This window comes from Orcinus orca, chromosome 8 (assembly GCF_937001465.1).
Source record: "Orcinus orca chromosome 8, mOrcOrc1.1, whole genome shotgun sequence".
Taxonomy (NCBI): domain Eukaryota; kingdom Metazoa; phylum Chordata; class Mammalia; order Artiodactyla; family Delphinidae; genus Orcinus; species Orcinus orca.
Window position 1 is genome coordinate 981,414 of NC_064566.1, and position 26,955 is coordinate 1,008,368.

At 69.0% G+C, this 26,955-nt stretch overlaps 1 protein-coding gene across 17 annotated transcripts in view; it reads left to right on the forward strand.

Moving 5' to 3' along the window:
* Positions 1-26,955, forward strand: part of BRSK2 (BR serine/threonine kinase 2) — a 63,818-nt gene that overhangs the window by 33,173 nt on the left and 3,690 nt on the right. For 4 of the 17 annotated variants that reach the window (XR_007478950.1, XR_007478951.1, XR_007478952.1 and 1 more), the window contains exons 2-21: positions 7,794-7,888; positions 8,863-8,948; positions 11,421-11,561; positions 12,062-12,178; positions 12,841-12,874; positions 13,090-13,158; positions 13,243-13,389; positions 14,200-14,231; positions 14,560-14,724; positions 14,833-14,930; positions 15,006-15,156; positions 16,857-16,922; positions 18,049-18,072; positions 18,858-18,918; positions 19,641-19,848; positions 20,576-20,624; positions 24,039-24,162; positions 25,494-25,674; positions 25,771-25,860; positions 26,030-26,124. Coding sequence is in view for 12 of the 17 variants with exons in the window: in XM_049714012.1 (XP_049569969.1) it covers positions 7,794-7,888; positions 8,863-8,948; positions 11,421-11,561; positions 12,062-12,178; positions 12,841-12,874; positions 13,090-13,158; positions 13,243-13,389; positions 14,200-14,231; positions 14,560-14,724; positions 14,833-14,930; positions 15,006-15,156; positions 16,857-16,922; positions 18,049-18,072; positions 18,858-18,918; positions 19,641-19,848; positions 20,576-20,624; positions 24,039-24,162; positions 25,494-25,674; positions 25,771-25,860; positions 26,030-26,115 (2,024 nt within the window). In the remaining 5 variants the exon portion in view is untranslated. Of the gene's footprint in view, positions 1-7,787; positions 7,889-8,862; positions 8,953-11,420; positions 11,562-12,061; positions 12,179-12,840; positions 12,875-13,089; positions 13,159-13,242; positions 13,390-14,199; positions 14,232-14,559; positions 14,725-14,832; positions 14,931-15,005; positions 15,157-16,856; positions 16,923-18,048; positions 18,073-18,857; positions 18,919-19,640; positions 19,849-20,575; positions 20,625-24,038; positions 24,163-25,493; positions 25,675-25,770; positions 25,861-26,029; positions 26,125-26,955 lie in introns of those variants that run through there. The other 13 variants (XM_049714009.1, XM_049714011.1, XM_049714013.1 and 10 more) reach the window with 6 other exon arrangements.

A 26,955-nucleotide genomic window follows, 5' to 3' on the forward strand; every position in this document is an offset into this window, starting at 1 on the left:
CTGGGTACCCCGAGTGGGGGGTGATGGGAGGAGAGCCAGGTGGGGTTAACCGTCACCCTAGTGGGGTGGCCTCCTGCCCCCCGTCAGGATCCCCCACCCACGCAGGCAGACAGTGGAGGGGGCTGTGCCGGGGAAGAGACGGGGTCAGTGTAGGAGACAGAGGACGGGCCGAGGAGTCCCCTTTTCTCAGCGGCCTCCCGGTGGCAGAAGTTTCCCCAAGGTTTAAAAGACAAGGATACAGCTCCCTCCACCCACCCCCCCGGGAGTGGGGAGGGCCGTGCGTCATCCTCAACCCACCACCAGCATCCGTGCGCCTTGCTGTCCGTAGGGCTCCCAACCTGGCCGGGCCTGGGAGGGTTTAGTCCCGGGAGCCGGGCAGGCCCTTGCTCTCCCCCAGCGATGGCGGGAGCCGGCCAGCTGGCTGGGGGTCGAGACAGACCAGGGTTGAGGCTCTGGCCCTGGGATGCCCTCTGGGTGGGCTGCCTAGGGGGAGAGGCCGCCCCTCTTCCGGTCCCAGGGTTTCACAGGCACCTCCTGCCGTCCTATGGGGCTGGGCCGGGCCGGCCAGGGGCCTGTTGGGGGATTAGTTTTCCTGCTTCAGGTGAGGAAACTCAGGCCTGGGGCGGTTCGGGGTCTCATCTGAGAGCACTGGCTGGGACCACCAGGCTCGACTGCCGCTGAGGCCACGTGTCCTGTCTGTGAGGCTGTCCCCCACGTGTGTTCAGCTCACACTGGACACCGTCCCAGGCGTTCCTCTGAGGCCTGGCGGTTGTAGGGCTGAGTGTATTTCTTTGATCTCTGTTGCTGTGTAACAAGCTGCCCCCAAAACCTAGCGTCTTGAGACAGCAAACGTTCTCTCACCACCCCTGAGGGGCAGGCGTCCAGGGCAACCGAGCTGGGTGCGTGGGGCTCAGGGGTCTCACGAGGTTCCAGCTGTGGGCTGGACTGGAGGCTCCCCCTGCCCCTGCTGTCACCTGGAGGCCATGTGGCCGTCTCCAAGGGGCACTGCCTAGAGACAAGGCAGCCGTCTCCACCCGAGCAAGACCCCAGGGACCCCAAAGGAAGCTGTGCTCTTGTTAGCACCTGACCTTGGAGACAGGAAGCCATCTGTTCTGCCACGTTCCATTGGCCACACAGACCAGCTCTGGTGCAGCGTGGGGGCGACCACACTGCCCGGGGGCCGGTTTCCAGGAGGCACGAGTCACCGGGGGTCCTCGTGGGGCTGCAGTCCACCGAGGCGGGCGGAGCAGCCAGTGCCTAGGTGGCAGGAAGGACCTGCACCGGGAGGCCAGGCGCCACTGCACTGATGCCAGAAGACGCGTCCCCTCCCAGGCTGGGGACTCAGCCCCATTCCTTCTCTTGCCCCGTCTCAGTGAGGGCAGCCGAGCCCGTCTCGCCCCGATCGCTGTCTAAGGCTCCCCTGGTGCCAGCCGCGGGCAGCAGGGCCGGGCAGCAGGGCTGGGCAGCAGGCCGGGCAGCAGGGTGACCAGGTTTGCTGACTCTTCCCAAGAGCCGGTGTGGAGCCGCCTCCCCCATCGTCCAACGAAAGCCTGGGCGGGAGGGTGACAGGGCTGCTCCATCCTCTCCACCCCAGGAAAACAGCATCCCCCGACGCCCCTACAGTGGGCGGGAAGTGGGTCGCCGTTAGCTGTGCCTGTGCCCCTGGCACCACGTTAGCTGGCCACGTGGTCCAGAGGCACAGTGGGGAGTGATGCGCGAGGAGGGCCGGTCACCGCCCCGGGCGTTAGTGGTGCTCGGTGGTCCTGTGCTAGCGGCTGGATGCTGCTGCCTCCCGGGGTGCTCAGAGGGGCTCTGGGGGGCCCAGGCAGGCTGCCCTGCCCTCCTCCGGGCTCAGCAGAAGCCTGACGGGGGACTGGAGCTGCCAGGTGACCCGAGCTGGGCTGTGGCGCATCCTGCCCTCCACCCCGTCTGGTCACCCGTGCCCGCGTCCCCAGCGCGAGGAGGCCGGTGTGGGCACACGGACGGGGGCTTCGCAGGAGCGAGTGTGTCCCGTCCCTTCCCCCCAGGGTCTGTTTCCTGTCCCCCGAAGGCCTGGGCTCGTCGGAGGCCGCGGCCCGGCTCTGTCAGCACCACGGACAGCAGCTGGCGCTGCGCTGCGGCAGAGCGGGCTCTGGTGTCCAGGCAGCCTCCCGCTGGCTCCCGTGGAAGTTACAGAGAAACGTGCCGACTCCCCTCCCCCTCCGCCAGAGCCTCGGGGCCCGCTTCCGGGGAGACAGGCTGACCCCCACCCTTTATCTGAACCTTCGCCCTCTTCTGGGGGGCGCGAGGCAGAAGCCACAGGAGGGGGTCTCGGGGTTGGCCCCTGAGGCAGGGGACTCCCCCGTGGGGTCGGGCGGGCAGGAGGGACCCCGGAACCCGTGAAGCTGCGGCTCGGTGCGTCAGGCAGTATGGAGACGGCGGGGCGGCGGGGAGAAGGGCCTTTTAGGCAAAAACTCCAGGGCCCTGCAGAGCTGACGCCACCGAGGGAGGGGACCACGCAGGGGACAGCCCGGCCCGGGGGTGGAGGGGCCTTCTCTCTTCCTTCAGCTGGGTCCATGCCCCAGGGATGGTGCTCACGGTGGCAGCATGGTCTAGATCTGGTGATTTAAACGAGAAATGGCAAAACCAGCCTTTACTCTCTTTGCTTTCCCGTCTGTGTGGGCGCCGCATGCGCCCTGCACGTGTCACTTTGCAGGACTCTGCCAGCAGGGCCCGGGGCAGACCCGGCCGCCGTGCAGAGCCCGTGGGATTTGTGTCGCCGAGGTCACACGGCCAGTCGGCGGTGTGGAGGCGCGGGTGGAGGCAACCACGCACGGGACCCACGTACGTGTGTGTGCGCTAGCTTGCGGGCACCCCTCTCGTGCCCTGGTTCCTGTGTGCAGAGGACTCCCAGGCTGGCACGTGGTGGATGTGCAGAGGACACGGCCGGTGAGCGCTGGCTGGCAGCGTGGAGCTCAAGCCAGGGTAGGCTCGAGGTCACACTCCTGTGTTGTCACGCGGTGTGTGAGACACAGGTCATCCGCGGGGGAGAAGGTCACGAAGCTCTCCTGCCACAGACCACGGCTGAGCGTGGCCCCCAGGCCCCGAGAACCTCCCTCCCGGCCTGTTAAAGAGGGTGCTGGGAAGGCCCTGGGTGATGGGAACCCACAGGCCATCTTCAGGGGCCATAAGTGTAGGAAAGGCACCCCAATCCTGGGAGGGAGGCTCCCACCCATGGGACGCCGCCTCTCCGGAAGGGTGGCCACAGTGCCGTGTGGTGGGGGCTGACAGACTGAGCCACGGTGCCCCCGTCACCATCGGGCGTTCAGATGAGGTGGGCAGCGCGTGGGCTGGGTGGGTGGGGGGATGGTAATCAGAGGTGGAACCTGACAGAGGAATGTTGCTGACAGAAGTGGGACCTCCCTCTGGTCCTGACCCCCCTGCAGCTGCCACTTGGGGGTGGCCAGGAAAGCCATGGGTGCAGGACGCTCACTGGGCCCCCAAGGGGTGGGGTGGGGCCAGCTGGGGTCTCAGGACCTGATGGTCACAGGCAGAGGAGCGAGGGGCCCTGGGGCGGGGAGAAGGGCCCTCCAGGAGGTGCTCCAAGCATGCCCTGAGGGAGGCCGTGCAGTGGCCTGGCACCTGGAGAGGAGACGGACAGGGACAGCCGAGGGCCTGGGGCGGCTCTGAGCTCAGGACGAAGGGCGGAGGGGCAGGCTCCTGGGAGCCGCACTGTCTGCCCACAGGGACTGCAGGGCTGGGGGCTGCAGGGCTGGGGCAGCAGGGCTGGGGCCTGCGGGGCTGGGGCAGTGGGGCTGGGGGTTGTCGGGCTGGGGCTGCAGGGCTGGGGGCTGCGGGGTTGGGGCCTGCGGGGCTGCGGGGCTGGGGGCAGTGGGGCTGCAGGGCTGGAGCTGCGGGGCTGGGGGCTGCGGGGCTGGGGGCAGTGGGGCTGCGGGGCTGGGGGCAGCGGGGCTGGGGGCTGCGGGCAGCGGGGCTGGGGCTGCGGGGCTGGGGGCTGCAGGGCTGGGGCTGCAGGGCTGGGGGCTGCAGGGTTGGGGCTGCTGGGCTGGGGGCTGCAGGGCTGGGGCTGCAGGGCTGGGGCTGCTGGGATGGGGGCTGCAGGGATGGGGCAGCAGGCCTTGGCCGGACCACCCTGAGAGGTCGAGAGGGGAGCCTGATGCCGCCCGCACCAGACCAGGGCCTTCCCCTCCCAGGTGGGCCTGGGCACCCACGGAGGCTCATCACTTGGGGGTGGAAACAGCGCTGGAGGCTGGCGTGCAGTTAGAGGGAGTGACCCCCCTGTGTCTGTAGGGAGGGGAGTCCTCCGGCGGCCCCGCTGACACCCCCAGTGTTGACTGCCCTGTTGGGCTACAGGGCTGAGCCTGGGGTGCAGAGGGTCCTCTTCCCTGCCACCCCACCCCCCACAGCTGCAGCAGTGTCACCTGGCCTGGACCCCTGTCCAGCCCCAATGGCAGTCTCTGGGCAGTGGAGTCTGGGCCCCCCTCTGGGGGCTCCCCACTGGGCGGTGGTCCCTCGTGCTCTGTTCACTCCTACGAGCTGGCAGCCCCCTGGGTGCAGGGCTCTCCGGCAGGGTTCTTTCCTGAAGGTACCTGACCAAGAAGAAAAGGGAGGCCAAGGATGACCAGAGAGCCGTAGGGTGAGGCGTCTGCTCAGGACCACCCCTGCCTGACCTCTGACCCCACAGGCTTGTCCAGCCACCTCCCATGCTGGACCCCTGCAGGTCTGAGAACCCCGCGGGCTGCACCTTCTGCTCCCCACCACTCCTGGGCCGCCCGGGGCCCTGGCCTCCTTCCTCCGACCAGACTGGTGCCCTGGGTTTGACGGCTAACCAGGGGCCAGCGGGGGCTGCAGAGGGCGCTGAGCCAGGCCTGGAGAGCTCCCTGCCCCCAGCACTGTGGCCGCCTCTTGGCCCTCGAGCCATAGTAGATGAGTGGAGGGGCCGGGGTGCTCGAGAGGGCTGTCCTGCTGCCCCGTGCCCTTGGCCCAGGTGCGGGGAGGTCCCGCACACTTGGGCGCCCTGGGGCGGGGTCTGCTCTCAGTTGGCGGTTCCTGGATCCCCTTGACTCTCCCAGCCGTGCTCAGGAGCCCCGGGAGGTGGGGGCCCGTGTTCGTGCACACGCGTCCTTGTGCCTGAGCCTGGGGTGTGGTGGGGAGCTCGTGGGTGGGCCTGGGGTCCTCAGGACGCCCTTGAGGAGCCCCTTCCTGCAGACAGCGCAACACCCTCAAGCACCCGCCGGGCGGGATTGCCTCTGTTCCTCCCGCAATTATCTGTGACGCCCTGTCCTTGCCTTCACTTGACATGCGCGGTATTTGCTGCAAAGGCAATAATTAGAGGTGAAATCGCAATTGGAAAATGAGCCAGAGCTGTTGGAGGGTGGGGTAATTAGGGCGGTCTTGGGCTTCCCTAGCACGCCCTCCCGAGGGTACACTCTGCTTCCCGCCTCCAGGGAAGTGACAGGACTGCTTGGAACCCACACATCCCACCCCAGAGGACCCCGGGGCTGCAGGAGACCAGCACAGCCAGGGCGGCCTGGAAGCTTCACCCAGGAGGGGCACCTTCATGCTGGGCTTTGAGGGGTGTGTAGGAGTCTGTGGGCAGAGGACTTTCGGGGAAAGAGGCAGCAAGCGGAGGAAGGTGAAGGCAGGGAGATAGCCACCAGAGTTCTAGGACGCGGCCCAGGGCAGCCCCCTGCCCCCCAGCCACGCGTCCTGGCCGGGGGCCCAGCCCACAGGCCCGCTGGCGGCTGTGAGGGTTTGGCAGGCTCGCGCCCTGGCGTGGGGCTCGTCCAGGGCACCTTGTCCACTGGGTCCTTTGTCCTCCTGGCCTTCCTGTGCACCAGCTGGTGATGGAGTTTCTCATCTGTGAAGTGAGGTCCCCGATGTCGCATGGCCCCAGCACTCTGTCAGCAGGCTGGCTGCTGTGGTGGTCAGTGATGGGGGTGGTGTTAGAGGCCACTTAGTTTTCCACTTCCGGAGGGTCGCCTGCGTCCCTGTCCAGCTCCCTTTTGAGTTGAAGCTCACTTCCCTTTATTCCCCATGTGCCCCTGACCCTTGAGGACACGCGTGTAGGGGTGTGTGTGCACGGGTGTGAGGCTCATCTGAGGGGCGTTTCTGGGCCAGCTGTCCTGGGCATTAGGGACTCGTGCCCCCGGGGAGAGGCCTGGCCGCCGTTGCTGCGGCTCCTCGAGGCCTGTGTACCTTGTCTGGGGGCCTTGCCAGGCAGAAGCCTGCTTGTCACTCAGGCCGGCTCCCCCTCCGTTTCTGCGTCTGGGCCCAGACCTGCCTGGAGTCAGGGTGGAGGGGTCAGTGCCAGGCCCGGTTCCCATCCTGGAGGCTGTGGAGAGTAGTCCTGGGCCACGGCTCTGAATTACAGATGCCGGTGGCGCTCTTCCTGCTGCCCGGGGCCTGTTCTCTGTGCTCGGCTCCTGACCTGCAATCCCAGGGCTCGGGCTCTGGATCAAAGGCAGCTGGGGAGAGCCCCCAGGAGCCCGCAGCCCTTCCCGGGTGGGAGCCGGGGCTCAGCGGGCCCCCCTGCGGGACCTCTGTCCTTCCCTGAGCCAAGGAGCTCCGGGCCCCCAGGCTCAGGGCTCAGGGGTTCCACCGGGCCTGGTCCCCCGCCCCTCGTCCAGCCCTGCCTGCTGCTGCTCCCGTGTCTGGGGGGCACAGGTCATCTCCCGGCCGCCAACGGGCTCACTGCCCACGGGGAGCAGGAAGGAGGAGGACGCGACACTGCTGGGAGGGTGTGACTGCTCGTGGCCCCGAAGGCTTGATAAAGAGATGTGCCCCTCAGGGGAACGTGTTTTCGATGCACATGGCAAGGAATTCATTTCCCGTACAAAGCAAAGGGCTTTGCAAATTGTTAGAGCCGCCCTTCAGCAGCGTAAAAAGGGGCAAGTGCAAACCCGAGTGGTTGGAACCGTGAGACTGTGTCAAGGTCGTAACTAAAGCAGCAGCAGCAGAGTCGGCAAAGTGTGAATGAAACCGAGGGGCGTCCAGCGCTCCACATCCCTCAAAACGCAGGCTGCAGTGCCGTGGGGAGCAGGTCGTCCTATGCTGCATCCAGGCGCCCGAATGCCAGGGGTGGCCCGAACTGTGGTGGTCACCTCCGTGCCCATCGGGGAACACAGGCCACCTGGGGGAACGTCCAGGTCGGGCCCGGGCTTGGGAGGGGAGAATGCAGGGCATCTCGGTCTGAGGCCACAGAAGGTCCAGCGGAGGCCAGGAGGCCAGGGGGCAGTGACCAGGACCACGGCTCCCTGCAGCGTGGTGACGACAGCAGAGGTGAATCGGCAGTGTCCTGTCCAATGGGAGATGCAGGGAGGCGGGCTGCGGGGCCGCAGCTGCCGGGGGAGGGGCCTTGGGCCTGTGCTGGTGTCCTGGGGAGAGCAGGGAGCTGGACACAGGTGTCGGGGGCACCTTGTCCAGGGGTCCGAAGGCCAAGAGGAGGGTGACAGGTGGGGGAGGGGCCTGTGGGACCTGAGGGCACCCTGGCTCCCCTGCCGAGGGGCTGAGCTCCGGCTAAGGTCCGGGGGAGGGACTCCAGGTGTCGCTGGAGGGGCAGACGGCCCGTATGTGGCGTGGGTCAGAGTGACCATACTGGGGACAGCCTCTGGCCAGCGACCAGGGAGCGCGGGAGGGCAGATGTTGGCCTGGGGTTGGCCCAAGACAGGCTGGGGGGCAGGGGCACAGGATCCCGGCGCTGAGTGAGGGGCCGGGCTTGGGTGCGGGAGGGGCCCTGCTGGTCGGGCCTGGGCGGTGGCCAGACGGGGTCTGAGGGCTCCCCTCGCCCCCAGGCCTCGTGAAGCTGGGGATTCACTGTGTCACGTGCCAGAAGGTGGCTGTCAAAATCGTCAACCGCGAGAAGCTCAGCGAGTCTGTACTGATGAAGGTGAGCTTGGGGGCGGCCAGGGGAGGTGGTGAGGCCCAGTGGGCGGGGTGGAGCCAGGCTGCAGGCGAGCTGCCTGGGAAGGGGGTTCCTGCTGGGTCCTGCTGCCCCATCTGTTGAGAGGGCTGGCTGGCCTCAGTTTCCCCCGTTAGAATCAGGAGGAGACCCCTGTCTCTGAGGGAGAAGAGGAAGTGCGGGGTCCCAGGAGGCCTCGCAGCCCCTCCTCCTCCCCGCTCCCCCCACCTCAGCATCCCCTCAGCCCTGGTGGAGTCCGGTCCCCTTAGGGACTGAAGCAGACCCCACGTGACTGGAGGACTCCTGGGTGGGACCAGACACTCAGCGGGGAGGGGCTGCCCAGGCTCTGTTCCCCGTCTGTCTGCTCATCTGTCCAAACGGCTGTCCTCTCAGCGGGCAGGGGTGAGGGGCAGAGGGGGGGCAGGAAAGCAGGTGGGCCGTGGTGGGCGCCGGCCAGTGACACAGTGAGGACCCCTCTGGCCGGTGGGGGCGGGGGGCACCGGGTGGGCCCAGCTGGGGAAGCCTGGGGGATGCGCCACGGGCTGGTTTTAAGGGGAGGTGGCGGTCGTTTGGATGGGGTGTGGGCGGTGCTGGTGGCGGCTTGACCGATTCCCATCCTGCCTTGGCCAGCGCCCGGCTTGGGGGCGGGTCTTACGTGTCAGTTTGGGGCGCTAAGGTCAAGATGCCACAAGATATCTGAGTGGGGAGACAGGAGCTATCTCAGTGGAAGTGGACCCGGGGGTGTAACCGGGCCCCCCCCGGAGGCCTGGCAGGGACCGAGCGCAGCTGGGGGAGGGCAGGGAGGCGGCCCACGGGGTAGAGATGCCAGTGCGAGGCTGGACCTGCCCCAGGAGCCCAGCATCCCGGGGGCTCTGTGACCCCACAGCCTGGACGGGTGGGTGGGCGGCGCACGGGTGGGGGGATGAGCCCGGCCTGCCATGACGGCGCCCCCTTCCTCGCAGGTGGAGCGGGAGATTGCCATCCTGAAGCTGATCGAGCACCCCCATGTCCTCAAGCTGCACGACGTCTATGAAAACAAAAAATATTTGTAGGTATTGCTGGGTCCGGAGAGCTGGGGGGCAGAGGGGGGCCGTCCCGGGAGGGGGTCTGCAGGACAGGCAATGGCGGTCACTGCTCCTTGACCAGGTCCAGGGCTGGCCAGCGGGGACTTGCAGAGCCACTGGCTTGAGGATGGGGCCTTGTGGGGAGCAGACTCGGGGGAGGGGGGCGTTGAGGGGCAGGAGCACCTCAGGCCCTTTCTCCTGGCCCCAGCGAGCCTCAGGACCCCGCCGCTCTGCTGGGGGCTCCCACGGACCCCGTGCCAAGCCCCTTGGAGCCCCCGTGTGCTCCCTCACGTGGGTGGGGACCCCAGGCCGGCGGACCGCACTGTCGCCACCCAGGCCCCTCCCCCAGCCTGCTGTTGGGATGCTGAGCGTGGCTGACCTGTCACCACCGAGGCCACTGAGGCTGGCGGACGTTTCCCCGCGTGGGCAGCCCCCATGTCCCCCGCTGTGTGGCCTCCGCGAGCTTCCCTGGGGATGTGGGGGGCTGCTCACAGGGTCCCCTCGGGGGAGTCAGCTTTGCCGCTGCCCCGTGTGTGGCCGTAGGAAAGGCCTGGCTGCTGGGCCGCGTCCCTCAGGGAGGGGACGGGCAGCTGGGCGAGGGGGTGTGGGCAGGGGGCTGGCCTGGCACGGTCCCCGCAGGCCCACTGCCCCAGGGGCCCTCAAGGCCTCGAGCCCAGCCCTGACTGGGCCCCTGATGCAGGCTGGCCTTAGCCGCTGCAGCGCTGTCTCGGGCAGGGGAGGTGGGGGCAGGAAGTGGCCCTGGGGGAGCAGGGGGCCCGGGTTCAGCCCCAGCCCCTCCGACAAGCAGCGCCTGCTCTCGGGCCTCCCTCTCTTCCTGTGCCAGCCGGGGACCCAGCGCTGCATGAGTGCCCAACTCTGAGTGTTTAACTGCAGATGGGATGACAAGAGCCACCCCCCATGGGGGCCCTGGGAAGAGCAGGGCCCCGGTTACCACGGGATTGGGGGTGTGAAGCAGGTGGTGGTCCTGGGCCCCCGACACTGCTGAGCTGAAGCCGCCATCGGGACCCCGTGAGGGCCACAGGCCCACGTGGGGACCCACCTGGCAGTGTCTTGATGACATCCATGAGTTTGGGGTATGGGTGGGTGCTGGGCAGGCCTTGCCCACCTCTGCACACAGGAGACCGGTCACACTGCCTCCTTCTGTTCAGACACTTGTGGGGGTGCCAGGCAGGGGGAGAGGCCCCCAGGAGGGGCAGGAAGCAGGGAGGGGCCCAGACAGCAGGCCAGGCGGGGGTGCAGCTGAGCAGAGGCGGGGTGACAGGATGCCGGGAGCATGGTGGACAGCGGCCGGCCTTGGTGCTGGTGGGCCCAGCCCTCCCGGGGGTCCCAAGGCGGCCCAGGGAGCCTGGAGGCAGGGGAGCGGGCAGGGGACCTCTGCCACCGAGGTTGGGGCACCGCTGGGCCTGTGCTGTGGCTTCCCGCTCAGGAGCAGGGCAGGTCCCCTGGGACTGGCCCCGCCTCTGCTCGAACCCCACCCAGTGTCCCCACCCTGTGTCTCCAGCCGTTTCCTCCCCCCAACCCCTCCTCTCTGCAGACAGGCTGCCCCCCCACCCGCTCCAGCCCCTCCATTCCTGCAAGACCAGCTCCTGATACAGCCCCCCGAGGCCCACACCCTCATCCTCACCAGCCCTGGTCCCGCACGTCCCCTGTCACCCACCTCCCCTCCCCAAGCCACCGCAGCCCACCAGAACCACCCCTCCCTGGCTCCCACCAGGGGCTCCTCGGGGCCTGTGCTCAGCCCTCCAGGCCCAGCTCCCCTGAGGCCCGCAGGCATCCATGTCCACGTGTCTTGGACCACCCCCCCGCCCACCCCTAGAAACCAGCCCCTCAGATTCCACTCCAGGGAGGCTCAGCTTGGACATAGCCCACTGCTCACCGCAGAGGGGCGTGGGGTCCCCATGGAACCTGGGGCGCCATGGGAAGCCCACGCCTCCAGCAGCTCACCCCTACCCTCCGGCATCACCCCAGCCGTGAGCCAAGCTGGGGGCGTTCACCACCTGCCTCCCGGCCACACCCACCCAGTCCCTCGTCCCACACCCGCCCCCTATCTTCCGAGACCAGCTGTGCCCTGTCCCCCACCCATGCCTTTTTGTGGTCTGCCCTGCTGGCCAGGGCTCCCTGAGGGCCTGAGTGTCTGTGTGTCCCCCCGCTCCTCTGGGAGCCCAGCCCGGGGTGGCCAGGGAGGGCCTGGAAGGGCCAAGCCTCAGGCTCGCAAGAAGGTCAGCAACTGCAGTGCCCCTCTTGCCTTGGGGCCCAGTGTGGCCCTGCTCCTCTGGACCTGCTTCCCTGGAGGCGGGGGGGGACCCCACCCGCTGAGGGTGCCCAGTGCCGGGACGTGGTGGAGGATGGCGCCGGGATGGGGTGGTGGCCCACCGCCTCTGGGCCGCGGTGCCCTGGCTGGGTGCGCCCACCCGACGCCCACCCGTCCCCCGCAGATACCTGGTGCTAGAACACGTGTCTGGTGGGGAGCTCTTCGACTACCTTGTCAAGAAGGGGAGGCTGACCCCCAAAGAGGCTAGAAAGTTCTTCCGGCAGATCATCTCTGCGCTAGACTTCTGCCACAGTCACTCCATATGGTGCGTTCCCCGCCCCTCCAGGGGCCCTGTCCCCCACCCGCTAGCCCCCGTCCCTGCAGGTGTGCCTCCCCCCACTCTTGCACTGCCCCCGTTCCCCCTGGACCAGGCAGTGTATCCTCTACTGGCCCCCCAGCCCAGGGGCATCAGGAGGCTTTCCGCCAGGTGCCCACCCAAGTCTCCTTGGTGTTTCAGGGGTCCTGGGGTCAGGGCACCCTCGGTCTGGGGGCTCCAGGTTGGCCTCGGCCCAGAGTAGGTGTGGTGGTGGGAGCAGCGAAGGGGAACGCGACCTCAGGGAGCAAAGCAGAACTTGCCCCTTGCTGGCAGAGTCCCTGTCCTTCTGTCCTGCCACCTTGAAGCCGTCTGCCCCGTAGGAGACTTCCGATTGGCTGCTGGTGACATCACCAGGCAGCGCTGCCATTGGCCTCATGTTGTGAGGGCGGGGTTTCGGGAGGGGCGGCAGCTCCCACCCCTGTCAGCCTCAATCCCGCCTTCCTTCCCAGCCACAGGGATCTGAAACCAGAAAACCTTCTGCTGGACGAGAAGAATAACATCCGGATCGCGGACTTCGGGATGGCGTCGCTGCAGGTTGGCGACAGCCTGCTGGAGACGAGCTGCGGGTGAGCTGAGCCCCGGACCGGCTGCCGCTTCTCCATAGGCCAGGGGCTGCTGCCCCGCCCACAGCCTGGCCCCGCGGCTGCCCACCCAGGTGGCCCCGCGGCCCCAGGGCCCCCCAGCACCCCACAGCCTGGGCTGGAGGCAGGGCCCCGGCTCTGCTCCTGGCACCGTCTCCCCGGTGCAGTGGGGGGCTGCAGGCGACCCGCCTGGCCCATTACATCCCTCGGTTCTGTGGCCAGGCTCGGAAAGGCCGGTCTTGCCCTGGGAGCTCCCTGCCGTGCTTGGGAGTGAGGCTGGCGTGCCAGCTTCCTGGCTGCAAGCACTCTCATGGGGGTGCCTCACGGTCCAGCCTCTGGTGACCATCTCCTTGGTCAGGGCAGGTGGGCCCCTGGGTCCCAGGCCTGGGCCTCCCCCAGGAGCAGGCAGGGGGATTAGGTTGTGAGGGAATCGGCACCGAAGCCCTGGGGCCTCCTGGTGGGCCTGAGGATCCCACAGTGGGGCATCCGTCCCAGGCAGTTTGCGGGGCGGGGGGGAGCGGGGAGGGCCCCTCCGTCCGTCTCCACCTGCTGCGGTCCTGGGGCCGGTCCAGAAGCGCAGGGGGCGGGACGGCTGGGTGCGCGGTGGGTACTGAGTCTCCTGCCCTGACTGCTGCCTTTGCCTCCAGGTCCCCCCACTATGCCTGCCCGGAGGTGATCCGGGTAAGTAGCCAACCCACCACGCGCCCCCACCCTGGTCCCTGTCCCGCCTAGGGGGCCTCCCTGCCCCGGAGATCGTGGACCCCCAGGCCGGGGCCTGGCCTCCTGTCCTTGGCGCCGCCCACGGGGCCAGCTCCTCCCAGACGCTCCCCTTGGGCCCCTCGATCCCCGGAAAGACCCCGGCCCTGCGCCCGCACCAACCCCAGTGCTGTCCACAGGGAGAGAAGTACGATGGCCGCAAGGCAGACGTGTGGAGCTGCGGCGTGATTCTGTTCGCCCTGCTTGTGGTGAGGCTCCCCCCGCCCTCGCCCCCGCCCCCATCCCGCCCCCGCCGTCGGTCCGCCCCCGCGGTGACCCGGTCCCGCCGGCAGGGGGCGCTGCCCTTCGACGACGACAACCTGCGGCAGCTGCTGGAGAAGGTGAAGCGGGGCGTGTTCCACATGCCGCACTTCATCCCGCCCGACTGCCAGAGCCTGCTGCGCGGCATGATCGAGGTGGACGCCACGCGGCGCCTCACGGTGCGTCCCTCCTCCCCCCGAGCTCGCACCTGGGCGCACGGGCGCGGGGCGGAGGCCGCGGGCGCGCGCCCGGCGTGAACGTGCGCAGGGCCGTCCGCGCGCGAGCGCGGTCCAGGAGCGCGGAGCCACTCCGGCTGTCCGGGGCCTGCCCTGTATGCGCGAATAGTTCCTCATGACCGACGCCAGTGGCCAGGGGGTGGCCGGGGTCTGAGGGAAGCCCCAGCCAGCCGTCTCTGGCCTCCTCTGGGCTCGGTTCGTGCCAGGATGTCAGGTCCCTCGGGGAAGGGGCAGCAGGACTGCCCAAGAGGCCGCCCTCCCCAAGCAAGCCCCCCTAGTCAGGGTGGAGGGCGGGGCTAGCCCCAGCCTCCTGCTGACACCTGCACCCAGCGCCTCCCGCACGGGTGGGCTGAGCCCTGGCTGCTTCCCCCTGCTGTCCTCCCTCAGGCCTCCCGCCCTGAGCCCCGGGGGCTCCTGCTTCCCACCCCCCACCCACTCCCTCTGCCGTGCCTGCAGCCCCCACTCTCCCCAGCTCTCTGCTGTCTCTAGGGTGGCGTTTTCTCTTCCACTTGAGATAGGCAGGGTCAGGGGTGCTGGCCTGGAGCCCCGTGCTCCCCCCACTCTCCATGGTCCCCCCACCCCTCCCCCGCCTCCAGGCTCTCCCTACCCCCGGGTCCTCCTCCCTCCCTCCTCCCCTCCCCCATTCTCCTGCTCTCTCCACACTCAGGCCCCCACCTCCTTGCTCCTTCATGGCCTCCTAACGTGGCCTCTGCTCCTTCCTCGTATTAACTCCCTGTTTCTCTTTCCTTGTAGCTAGAGCACATTCAGAAACACATTTGGTATATGTAAGTAGCTTTTCCTCCCCTCATCGCCTGCTTTGCCTGCGCTGTGGCCTGGAGGGCCTGCTAGGGAAGGCGGGGGGCGGGGGGGGGGCAGGGGGCCCGGGGCAGGGGGCCCAGCGCAGGCTTGCCTCCAGCCTCGGGCCACCCGGCCAGCTCTTGGGGGCCTCTGGGCCGGCCTGCGCTGGGCACATGCAGGATGCAGGAGTGTGCAGGGGCTGGGCACAGGGAAGGCAGCAGGATTCGGGGCCCCAGGAAGGGGGGGGGGGGCGGAGGAGCCTCGGGCTGGGCCAGAGGTGAGTGACTGGTGGTGGCGGTGCCCTGTCACCCACAGAGGAGGCAAGAACGAGCCCGAGCCGGAGCAGCCCATCCCCCGCAAGGTGCAGATCCGCTCGCTGCCCAGCCTGGAGGACATCGACCCCGACGTGCTGGACAGCATGCACTCGCTGGGCTGCTTCCGGGACCGGAACAAGCTGCTGCAGGACCTGCTGTCCGAGGAGTGCGTCTGGGAGCCGCGCCGGGGCGGGGCCTGGTGGAGTCTGTGGGTGGGAACACCGCCCCCCAGGAACCCCCATCCACCCTTCCTGGCGCCTCTCGCCCGCTGCAGGGAGAACCAGGAGAAGATGATTTACTTCCTCCTCCTGGACCGGAAAGAAAGGTATCCGAGCCACGAGGACGAGGACCTGCCGCCCAGGAACGAGATAGGTATGAGGTCCCCGGGTGGCCCGGCCCACGCTGCCCCCTCCAGGCTGCCCGGCCCTGACCCCCATCTGCACGCAGACCCTCCCCGGAAGCGCGTGGACTCCCCAATGCTGAACCGGCACGGCAAGCGGCGGCCTGAGCGCAAGTCCATGGAGGTGCTGAGCGTGACGGATGGCGGCTCCCCGGTGCCTGCGCGGCGGGCCATCGAGATGGCCCAGCACGGCCAGAGGTGCGTGCCTTCTGGGAGGGCCCAGCGCTCTGCCTCCTGGTGCCCCGGCCCAGTCAGCGACGGGGCCCCTCACGGGCTGTGCTGGGCCTGGCCTGGCTCTTCTCTGCGCCCCCGGCCCTGGGGCTGGGCTGCATGGGCTGCACTGGCTGCACTGAGCTGAGCTGGGCTAGACTGCCCTGGGCAGGGCAGATCTGGGCTGGGCTGGACTGAGCTGAAGTAGGTTGATCTGGGCTGAACTCTGGGCTGGGCTGGGCTGGACTGAGCTGGGCTGGACTGGCTGAGCTGAGCTGGACTGGAGTACACTGGGCTGGGCTGGGCTGAGCTGGGCAGGGCTTTGCTTTGTTGGCCTGGGTTAAACTGGGCTGGGTCAGGCCATCCTGGACCGGACCGGGCTGGGCTGGGCTGGGCTGGAGTGGATTAAACTGAGATCTAAGCTGAGCTTAGCTGAGCTGGACTTCAGGGGGCTGAGCCGGCTGCTCAGAGATGAAGCTGTGCTCAGAGCTGCAGCCCAGCAGGCATATCCCCGATGGACGCTGAGCCCACGTCTGGGTCACCTGTGGCAGTGCAGGGCCCAGGGACGTGGAATTCGGGGGCAGGGCGGTGGGTGAGGAGCAGGTCTGGGCTGTGCAAACAGAGTGCCCCCTGGAGGAAGGAAGGGCACCCAGGTCCTGCAGAGCCTCTGCCGACTCGGGGCTGGCTGGGCGAGACCAAGCTTTCCTGCCCAGGCAGGGGCTTCAGCCATCTGGGGACGGCCCCTTGGGCCAGGCCTCCGAGGACCCGCAGGGCTACTGGGCCCCACCGTCAGGATTCAACTGGCTGCCCAGCTCACAGGCCACAGCCCCGTGGTGGTGCCAGGCCCTCCCCGGGGAAGCAGGCCGGCTTGGCCTCTGACCTGGGCTCCTGGCCTCCGGGGCTTCCTTCCAGGCCTCCAGGCCGCGTGGCCCACCCGCCACGGGCTCGTGCACTGGGTGGGGGGACGAGCAGCGGGAAGGTCTCTGCTGGCCGTGGTCCTGCCCTGATTGTGCCTTGTGTCCCGCTTGCTGGGGGTGCACCTCTCCCTCCAGCGGCCCGGGCGAGAGGTCACCTCTCCCCAGCCCACCTTTCCCGAGCCTTGTCCTGGCTTCCGGTCCAACACCTGCAGGGCAGCTTGAAGGCTCGCCAGCGCTCCCGGCACCAGCCACCCACACCCCGCACACCGCAGCCGCCTGGGCAGGCGCAGGCACAGGGGCAGGGGCTGGGCGTGGGAGGCCCCCCGTCGCGGCTTCTGCTTTGCCTTCCCGGCCTGGGCGCCTCGGGGGCCGGGGGTGCCCGGGGAGGGGTGGGGTGGGCTCAGCTGCGAGCCGTCCTTGCCCTGGCGCTTCCCCACCCGCTGCTGCTTCTCAGGCTCTGCCTCCTCTCTGGCTTGGCCACTTGTTACCACAACAGGCCACACCCGCTGGGGCTGGAGGGGTCCCGGGGCTGGCGGCAGTGCTAGGCATCCTCCAAGGCCCGGCCAGGCCACCCTGCCAGGCACGTCACCCGGGCCGGGTGTGCTGTGGCCCTGGTGCTCTCCTGCCTGACCCCGCCCCTCACGTCTGTGCGCCCTGGCCTGGGGCCAGGTGGGTGGTGCGCAGCTCGGAGCCGTGTGGAGGTCCGGCCTCCTGGGCCGCCTGCTGGGGCTGCGTCAGTAACTCTCTTTTCTCGCTTTGTTCCTGCTGTAGTAAAGCAATGTTCAGTAAAAGCCTGGATATCGCTGAAGCCCACCCCCAATTCAGCAAAGAAGACAGGTATACACCCTGCCCACCCATCCCCCGCCCCCCAGTCCCAAAGACAGCGGCGGGCCTGGTGGCAGGGCTGGGCCTGAGGTGCATCTGGCCCTCTCCTCTTTGGCAAGGGAACCTTCCAGCGAGCCGGGGAAGGGCCCGGGTCAGGCTAGACTGAGGCCCAGAATGAGGAGCGGGGCTGCTGGGACGAGACCCATGGCCGGCCCCGAGAGGGGCCGGGAGACCCAGAGACTCTGCCTGCCCTGGGCCCCTGGGCTGCAGGCTGTGAGGTCCCTTCCGGCCGGCCCTTGCCCTGTGGTCAGTGGGCCTCCGTGGCCCTCGTTAAGCTCCCCTCCCCCAGCCCACGCTGGCCCATATCCCGCAAGGGCCAGAGTAGACGTGGCAGCCCCAGGCGGCTGCAGGCTCCTTAGGAAGGGGCAGGAGGTGTGCCGGTCCCAGGGGTCTCAGCACAGGGTCTGGCCTTCCAGAGCCCCAGCCCCGCCCCTGCAGGGCCTGCTGCCCGGCGGTGACAGTGGCGGGACCTCGCTCGCCCCCGGGCCCCCTCTGCCTCCCCCCGCACCTGCCTGCGCCTCGCCCGCTCTGCTCCGCGCCCTGGCTGCTCTCGTGCTGGCGCCGTCCTTCCTCAGCTCAGTTTCCAGGGACCGCCTGGTTAGACAGGAGGGCGTGCACGCGGCTACCCTCTCTCTCCTGCTGCTGCTGCTCCGCTCTCCTTGTGCCCAGCAGCAAGCTCACGGCTGGCTTGTGGCTGCCGGGGTGGGCACCAGCTGCCACCGACCAGCCCTCCGGCCCCGTTCTCGGCATCGGGAAGCTTCGGGCCCGGCTCTGAGTGCAGTCCTGGACTCGGGCAGGCTGGGTCGGGGGTGCTGAGAGGAGGGTCAGCGCTGCCCCCCGGCTCCGGGCTGTGTCAGCTCGCGGGGTGGGAGTCGGAGGGTCATCGCCATGGGGCCCCGGCCCACAGGTGCTGGGGGACCGGCCAGCGTGGGCTCAGCTCCGGCCCGAGGCCCAGGGGCCAGCTGCGGTGTGGGCAGTGTGGCCGGGCTGGCGGGTGGGCGGTGTGGACGCCCTTCACTCTTTTCTGTCCTCTTCTCTCCCGTGGCTGCCTCGACCCCTCCGGCTTCCTTGCTCTAAGGATGGCAGGTGCCGGCGCCCAGGGGTGAGCGGGCGTTTCCTTTCCCCCGAGGCCACGCGGGGTGGTGGAGCGAGGCCCTGCAGGCCTGGCCCTGCCCCGAGAGGTGTCCAGTTCCTGCCCTGAGGGGGCGGCGGCTACATGCGTGTCTCCGCTGGGCACGCTGGGCCGGTGGCCTCTCTCTGGCCAGGCCCAGGCCAGGTCTGCAGGCCAGATGGGGCCGGGGTGGACCGAGTCCGCGTCCCTGCTGACGCCCGTCCCAGGTGTTTGTGGTGTGAGCAAGGGGAGGGCCGTGGGCCTGGAGGGGCTGGGCTGGTGCCAGCTGGTGGCCCAAACGGCAGGGTGTGAGGCGCCGGGCGGAGTGCAGGACTCGGGGCCTGTGACAGCTCAGCCTTGGGGTTCAGCTGGGCTGCCTCAGGGCACCGGGGCTGGCATCGGCTCACGGGAAGCCCTGTGTCCTCTCACCCCGGGCCCGAGAGATCCTTGCCGAGGGCTCCTCCGTGCCATCCTGGACCTGGGGCCTCGGGCCTTGGACACAGGGCACCTTCTGCGTGGGGGAAAAGGAGTCCCACGGTCTCCAGCTGCACCACTGGGGCTCTGATGGGGCCCCCAAGGGGCGGGGGGCTCTCCTGGGCCTGGTGAGAGGCGGGGTGGGGACAGCAGGACAGCCCCAGGCACGGCCAGACTGGGGCAGCCTCGGGGCTCTCAACCAGGGCTCCAGGCCTCCTGGAGGGTCCACCTGAGGGGAGAGAGAAGCCGAGAGCCGGAGGCCCCTTCCTGGTCTGAGCCGCCCTCTGCACCTGTGTCCCCAGGTCTAGGTCCATCAGCGGCGCTTCCTCAGGCCTCTCCACCAGCCCACTCAGCAGCCCCCGGGTAAGTGAACCCGCCCCAGCTCCGCCGCCAGCGTGCGCCCGGGTGGGGGGCGGCTCGGTGGGCCCCCAACCCCGCCTGCTGCTGGGGCCGCCCGCGTGGTGGCAGCTGCTGCTCTGTGGGCTCCGGCTGCCTTCGCTAACTGCACGTTTTTTGTTTTGTTTTGTTTGTTTTCTCGTGTGTTCTTTTCTTTTGTGGCGAACGCTCCCCCCCCCCCGCCTGCCTGCCCCCGCTGGTCCTGCCTTGGGGTCCCCGGGTGCTGTGTGTGCATGCGGGGCGGGCGGGGCACGCGCTGGGGCCACTTGGCTCTCGGGGACCCGTGCGCTCTCCCTCCCGCCCTCGGCGTTGCCCTGTAGCCTGTTAGAAAGTTTGTCTTGCCGCCCCCGCCCCCCGAGCTCCCCTTTGTGGCCTGCCCCCCGGCCACCTCCGTGGAGCCCGAAGCTGGCCGGAGCGCCGCGCGGCCCGGACACGTCCTCCCTCCACAGGCCGCCCCGCGGCCCAACCCCAAGACCCAGACCTTGCCGAGCAAGGCCAAGCTGACCGACAAGCCGCTGCAGGGCACCAAGTCCAACCCGCTCCCGGCGGGCACCCAGGCCCGGCCCCTTGTTGCGGGAGGCCTCAGCCCCCAGCTGGCCCTGACCCCGGGCTCACCCACCCTGCCGGCCCCCGCCCGGCTCCCCCCCACCGGGACTGAAGCCAACACCAAATCTGTCCCCACCATACAGGTGACCCCTCACCCCTCTCCGAGGGGCAGTCCCCTCCCTACCCCCAAGGGGACGCCTGTGCACACGCCCAAGGAGAGCCCGGCCGGCACGCCCAACCCCACGCCACCGTCCAGCCCCAGCGTGGGAGGGGTGCCCTGGAGGACACGGCTCAACTCCATCAAGAACAGCTTCCTGGGGTCACCCCGCTTCCACCGCCGGAAACTGCAAGGTGAGTGTGGCGGGACACGCGGGGTGGGCGGGGCTCGGGGGGGCTGGTGGCGGGGGCCCCGAGGAGCACTGCCCGTCCTGGCGAGCGGGGCAGGCAGGGGCCGGCTTCAGAGGGTCTTCCCCTCCCCCTCCTGAAGGCGCTGGCGAGAGGTACCCCCAGTGTCCACGTGTCCCCAAGCCTGCCCACTGTGTGTCAAGGACCCCACAGTGCAGGGATGCCTGCCCGGCGGGTGCGGCCTTGGGACTCCTCCTGCCTCCATTGTTACCCCTTGGCCCAGTGGCCTCTTCAGGCCGGGCTGCCTGAGCCCCACAGAGGAGAGCAGGCCAGTGGGCGGGCATGGGTGGGTGTGGTGAGGAAGCCCACGGGGCTGGGGCAGCGATAGGCAGCCTGCCCCTGTGTGCTGGGTTTCGAGGGTCAACTGGTACCTCCAGGCCACCAGGCCCCACCAGCCACCCTGCACGGTCGACGGGCGGTACCATCTATCCCGGGACAGCAGGGCTGGTTGGAGGCCAGAGGCGGTGAGGCCCGGTTTCAGCACCAGAAGGCAGGACAGCTCCCTGTGGCCCGCGGCTCCTGCAGCCGCGGCGGGCAGGAGCCGGGAGCTGACCTGTGCCTGTGGGCGCTGGAGACAGTGCCGTGGCTCCCGAGACCCCACCCGTGGCGCAGGTGCCCTGGTGGGGGAAAGGTGGAGTGGTCACCACACTCTCCCCGTCCTTCCCGTGTGCAGTTCCGACGCCCGAGGAGATGTCCAACCTGACCCCGGAGTCGTCCCCAGAGTAAGTGGCCCCGCCCGAGGTCAAGTGTGACCTGTCGCCGCCTTCGTAGTGCATGGGGGTCTGTGACGGACCCTCCCGTGTGTCAGGCCGGGGGATCCACTGAGGGCTTTGGGGCCCCTCAGCGCTGGGGTCTCTGTGTCTCCACCTCGAATGCCAGGCCAGGGGTTAGGGCCTGGGCGGTGAGGGAGCTGCTCTTCCCAGATGTGCTCAGAAGCCACAGCCTGGGGGTGCCTGGGACTGGGGGTGGCAGGGGAGAGCACAGCCACGCCTCAGGGTGAGTGTCCACACCTGCTGAGAGCCCCGGCCTCCACATGGGGGAGCGTGTCGGCCCCCAGCCCTTGGTGACCAGGGGTGCGGTGCCTGCGGGGGGCCTCCACCAGGGAGGGGCGCTGGGCAGTGCTGACTGGGGCTTCCCAGGGTGAGCCCAGCCCGGAGTGTGGCCGGACACCTGGCGGCTCGTAGGGATGGAGGGTCTCAGGGAGGAGGTGAGGAGGGGCAGCCGGCGGGAACCGTGTTCAGGGCAGGGTGGCCTTGGCCAAGGTCAGGACACATAGAGCCCCCGGCTCACCGTCCCGCAAGGGCAGGAAGCAGGGCCTTGAGGCGACAGCGGGGCAGTGCTGCAGCCCAGCCAGATGTCTGGACGGGAGTCCCGTGTGTCTGGGGTGAAGACCCCAGAGAGGCGCCAGCCTTCGCTCCCCACCACCTCGTGTGAACGTGAAGTGCGGAGTGGACACAGGGCAGCGCCCTGTCGTGACCTCACCGGCAGCCTTCGGCCCGGCAGGAGAAGCTGCCGTTACCCTGTCGCCGTGACCCCCCATGGGGCCTGTGGACACAGCAGGAGCGGGCGGGGGTGCAGCTGAAGGGCAGCCAGCCTGAAGTGTGGGGTTTCGGGATCTCCGTGATCCCACCGTTTGTCTCCCTTCGGTCACGGTTTCCTGTTGTCATCAGAAGCTCTCGCGACCACGTTTGTAACAGAATTGTTAGGTTTATCAGAAAACTCAAAAAAAAAAGCCACCCAGAGCAGCTGACACCACCGTGCAGGTGGCCTGCAGCCTCCCCTGCCCATTCTCGAGTCCTGGAGGCCTCGTCCCCCTCCTGAGGGCCCCGGCCAGCGTCGCCACCCGGTGCATGTGGCTGACGGGAAGGAGCAGACGGGTGGCCCTGGGGGGCCGCTGCACCCCCAGCACCCACTCCTCCCAAGGACGTGTTTGCCCGCCCTGAGACGTCCCCTCCACCAGCGGCCAGCAGCCTCGTGTCAGTGGAGCGTGTGCGTCCGCGTGTTCCAGAACCGGCCCGTGGGGCTGGCGAGCCTGGGGACTGTAGGCTTCGCAGGCGGGAATCAGGGCGGCTTCTCCGTCTCAGTGCTGAGAATCGCTTCCCCTCCAGGAGCCTCAGCCTTTGCTCTCAGGACCTTCCAAGGCCCGCCACGTCCAGAGTCTGCTCGTCACCACGTCTCAAAGTTGCTTTCAAGAAGCACACCCAACCTTTACCAAATGGGCCCAGTTGACGCCCATTAACTGTCACAGGCCTTCCCGGCTCATCCAGGCTGCTTGCGAACCAGACACCAAAGTACAACACGGAGCCTTCCTGTTGCTCTGTCTCTTCATCGAGGGAGGAGGGGCAGAAGCGCTCGCCGCGGGCTTCAGAGCCGCCTCCCGGCCCACGTCCTGGGCTCAGGCCCCAGTGCGGTGCTGGGGTGAGCAGCGCGGGTGGCCTGCACCCCAGAGCTCTGAGCACGCCAGCAGCCACAGAGACGGCAGGATGTGGGGAAGGAGGCGAAGGTGGCCAAGTACGGCGTGGCGTCGGGAAGGATGTGTGTCCCCGTGGCTCTGCCTCCGTCAGGTCTCGGGCCGGCTCCAGCCGCAGGAGCGGACGGCCTCTGTTGGCAAGCTGCCTGCTGCCGCCACATCGCCACGGGCTGGAGAGCAGGCTCTGGAAACGGGCAGGAAAAGGGAAGGTGCACGGCAGGAAACAGCAGCCGTGCCTCAGACCCCGCGGCTCACGCTGCCAGCACCGCCGGGGCAAGACACCGGGCCCGAGCGGGCCGGCCCTGGCCCCCGCCCAGCCTGAGTTGGGCGCGTCTGCCAGCGGGGCCCTCGCCGTCTCCGCACTACAGCTGCCTGGGCGAGAGTGACAGTCAGCAGTTGCTCCCAACGGCACGTGGCTTGGGGTCAGGCCCCGTGCACGGCCCGGCCGGGCCCTGCTTCAGGGTGTTGGCCAGCGGTGTTCGTCTCAAGGCCCAGCTGGGGCAGAATCCTCCGCCGGGCTCGTGGGGTCACGGGCAGGATTCAGGTTCCTGGCCACGTGGGCCTCGCTGTCACATCCGTCCGTCCCCGCCGCGTCCGTCGGCTTCGTCAAAAAGAGGTGGAGACCCGCTCGCCAGACGGAAGTCCAGCCTTTTAGAGACTGAGGTCGCACGCGACCCCCGTCACCTTCCCCCACTCCCCGTTCTCATGGTCAGGAGCAAGTCCCGGGCCTCGTCCACACGAGGGAGGGGCCCGCACAGGCTGAACCCCGGAGGCAGGATGGTGGGGCCGGCAAGGGGTCTCCCCCACACTGGTGTGCGCCGTAGGGCAGGGCCCCGCCGCAGAGAAGGGGGGCCCCAGAAGCAGGGCAGAGTGACGAGACCGGAGCATGATGGCGTAGAGGGCAGGGAGGCGTACACGTGATGCCCGTGAGATGAGGGGTCTCGTGCGGGAGGGCCCTGCCGGCCTCGGGACCCCTGGGGTGGCCCCTGCCCTGCCCCGTACAGCGGCTGGGCCCCCAGGGGTCGAAGCGACCACTGTGTTCGAGTGACCTGGGCTGGGGCAGCGGGGCTGCAGATGGCCAGGGGGCTACCAGTCCCCAAGGACAGAGGGTGGTCTGCCACGGGGAGGGGCAGGTAGCACCCGGGGCCCCCAGCCCCGGCCCTCTGCGCCATGTCACCCCTGTACATACCTGTGCAGGGGTCCCTGGCCTGCCCCCCGCCCCCAACCCCTGCCCCCCACATAGCCCCGGGCGGGGCACTTTTCTCCAGGAAGCTGCAGGATTGCGGCTTAGCGAGTTACCCCGAAACATGGTGGCTTCAACAGAGAGGAGCAAGGGTGGGGGTCAGGGTGGGCTCAAGGACAGGGCACCCTACCCCCACCCTCCTTTCTTTCCTGGTGGGGTTCCGGTGGGCGCAGCCCAGGCCCGAGCAGGCAGGGGTGGTTGGGGTGAGGTGCGAGGCTGAGGGCTCTGCGATTAGCATCAGGGCTGTCGGGTGAGGGTCAGGGCAGGGCAGAGGGTGGTCAGGGTCAGGATGGCGGGTCAGGGCGGGGAGTCGGGGCCAGGGCAGGGTCTGGCTGGGACAGCAAGCTGGCCCGCAGCCCAGAGGGGGGGCTCGGGGCTCGGCCGGCGTACCCTGACCTGCCCAGCCCTCCGCCCCGCCCCCAGGCTCGCCAAAAGGTCCTGGTTTGGGAACTTCATCAGCCTGGAGAAGGAGGAACAGGTCTTCGCGGTCATCAAGGACAAGCCGCTGAGCTCCATCAAAGCCGACATCGTCCACGCCTTCCTGTCGGTGAGCCTTGCGCCGCGCGGCCACTGCCCCTGGGGCCCCGCCTGGGCAGGGCCAGGGCAGCAGGCACGCTGTGGCCGGGAGACGGGCTGTGCACAGGCCCGGGGTGGGGCGGGCCTCGGGGGGGCACCTCGCTGAGACGGGGGTGAAGCATGGGCGGCTGCGAGGCAGCTTTGAGGAGGGAACTTGAGGCCTCGACACGGGGGGTGGGGGGGGCCTCTGCTGGGTCTGGTGGATGCGCCTACGGCCCCAAGAACGGTCCTGGAGGGCTGGCTCCGTGTCCTGTGTGCCCCTGCCCACTCCCACGTGCTGCCGGCCTCCTGCAGTCCCTCGCCTCCCACTGGTGGCTTTTGAGGTGGGCTGTGCTTGGGCCTTGGGTGGGTTTCCATCTGTCTTTGCTGGGATCTTTGGGCGCGTGGGGCAGAAAGCCCTGAAGAGTGTCTTCCACAGTCACTCGTGTCAGGAGGCCTCACCCGCCCCGCCCTGCGTGGGGCCTGCCTTGTGCCGGGCCCCCCGGGATCACAGGTTAGGGGTCCCTCGGCATCCCCACAGCCCAAGCCCGGGACCCCGCCTTGGTATGGGCGGGACCTGCCGGGGTGGCCACCCTGCCTCCCTGGGCGCAGCGAAGTTTCCCTTAGGGCTTGGGGGCCAGCTTGGCACTCCTCCCAGAGGTCTCCAGGAACGGGAGAGCTCAGCACCAGGTGGGGACTTCGGCCTTGTGCCGGGTGTGGGCACCCTGGCCCTGCTGAGTCCCCCCAACCCCGCCACTGCAGCCTCTTCTCCTCCGGGCCCCGGGTCTGGGCCTTCCCTGGAGCCCCCCAGGCCTCTCCTGGGACACCAAGATTTCCCCCGTGATGTGAACTCAGCCCCTTCTAACCGGCGAGCCAGCACTGTGCTCTCCCAAGCAACAGAGCCCTGTCCTGGGGGCGACCCCTCTGAGGCAAGACCGCCTCCTGGGTTTGTTTTGCCGGACATTTCCCTGGCCGCTGCGCAGCCCAGTCACGCAGAGGCCCCTCGCCTGCGCCCAGGGCCGCAGACCCCGGAGCCAGCAGAGCGGCGGGCGCTGTTGTCAGCGGTGCCAGGGGCCTTAACCCCGGGGGCTCTGTCTCAATTCGGGGCATGGGCTCTAGCCCCAGGCTTCGCTGCCGCTTGCGGGGCCTCCCCGCCCGCCCCTCAGAGCCCTGCTCTCCGCTGCCGTGTCGCGATCCATCTGCGACCCGTGCACAGCTCCGTCTCGCTGAGGCTCCTGGGGAGCCAGTGCTGCTGGGGCCTCGGGCGGCGGCCGGCTCCCTGCCCTCTGGGGGTTCCTCGCTCACGCCACCCCCTGCCCGCAGATCCCCAGCCTCAGCCACAGCGTCATCTCCCAGACGAGCTTCCGGGCCGAGCACAAGGCGACGGGGGGCCCAGCGGTGTTCCAGAAGCCCGTCAAGTTCCAGGTGGACATCACCTACACCGAGGGCGGGGCGGCGCAGAAGGAGAACGGTGTCTACTCCGTCACGTTCACGCTCCTGTCAGGTGAGCTGCTGGCGGAGGCCGAGGGCGGGGCTCCCGGGGGCGGGGCTCCGGGCCAGCCCTGCCCCCGCCTCACCCACCCCCCCCCACCCCCCCCAGGCCCGAGCCGCCGCTTCAAGAGGGTCGTGGAGACCATTCAGACCCAGCTGCTGAGCACACATGAGCAGCCTTCTGCCCAGCACTTGTCAGGTGAGGGGGGGGCTCAGCTTGGGCCGCCCTGAGGGCTGGCGATGGGGTGTGGCCCCTCCGCGTGCACCCCCGGGAGCAGGGCCCTCCCGGCACAGTGGCCGGCCGTCTCTGCACACCAGGGGGGTAGGCCCAGCACGCCACACTGAAAGGCGCCTCTTGTCCACTGTAGACCCCCCCCCGCCAGCTCCGGGACTAAGCTGGGGTGCTGGGCTTAAGGGCCAGAAGGTGGCCACCAGCTACGAGAGTAGCCTCTGACGCTGGCAGGTAAGGTGTCCAGCCCCGCCGCTGGGGCAGGGAGGGGCTGCGGGCAGGTCCTCTGCGAGAGCCAGACTGGCCCCGAGGAGGCACCCTGTGCCCACCCATGTGTCCAGCGGCCACCTCCCGGCCCTGGACAGGCCCCGCAGGCCCAGCACCCAGCCGAACGGCTGGACACAGGGGCAGCCCGGCCCCAGGCCAGCGACAGCAGGCTCCGGCAGAGCAGTGACCAAGGTGCTGCCGGGAGCCCTGCCGCCCTCAAGGGGTCCCCCACGTAGCACTCTCCAGGGCTGTGGGCCTGGTGCCCACACTGGCTGGCATGTGAGGGGCTGTCCGCCACCCACCCTCCCCGTGGCGGGCAGGACACAGGGGCCCTGAGGTCCAGTCAAAGCAGGGGCTCCCCAGCTGGGCCTAGAGGGGGCCACACAGGAATGGGGCTGCCCAGGCCTGCAGGTGCCAGGGGCCCGGGAGCCTGAGGGTCTGTGCCGCTCGGCACCTGGCGGGGAGTGGCTGCAGCCCTGTGGGTGCGGGTGAGCCCCGGGGGCACGTGCATGAGCTGTTAGGGAGGGCGAGCGGTGCGCGTGCGCTCAGCGGGAGCTGGCAGCTCACCACGAGGCCTGTGTCGGGGTGTGGGGTCTGGGGAGCACAGGGTCCAGCCCAGCCCCACCTCTCAGAGCCCCCTGTGGCCAGCCGTCTGTGCTTCTGTGTAGGGTCCTAGAGGCCAGACCTGCCCCACTGTCCACCCGCCCCTGCCATCCTCATTCCATCGTCTGTGTTTCACCTGCCCCCCTTTTCTCCCCCCAGCGTGTGCCTCACTGCCCTATTGGTGGGTTGGGGCTG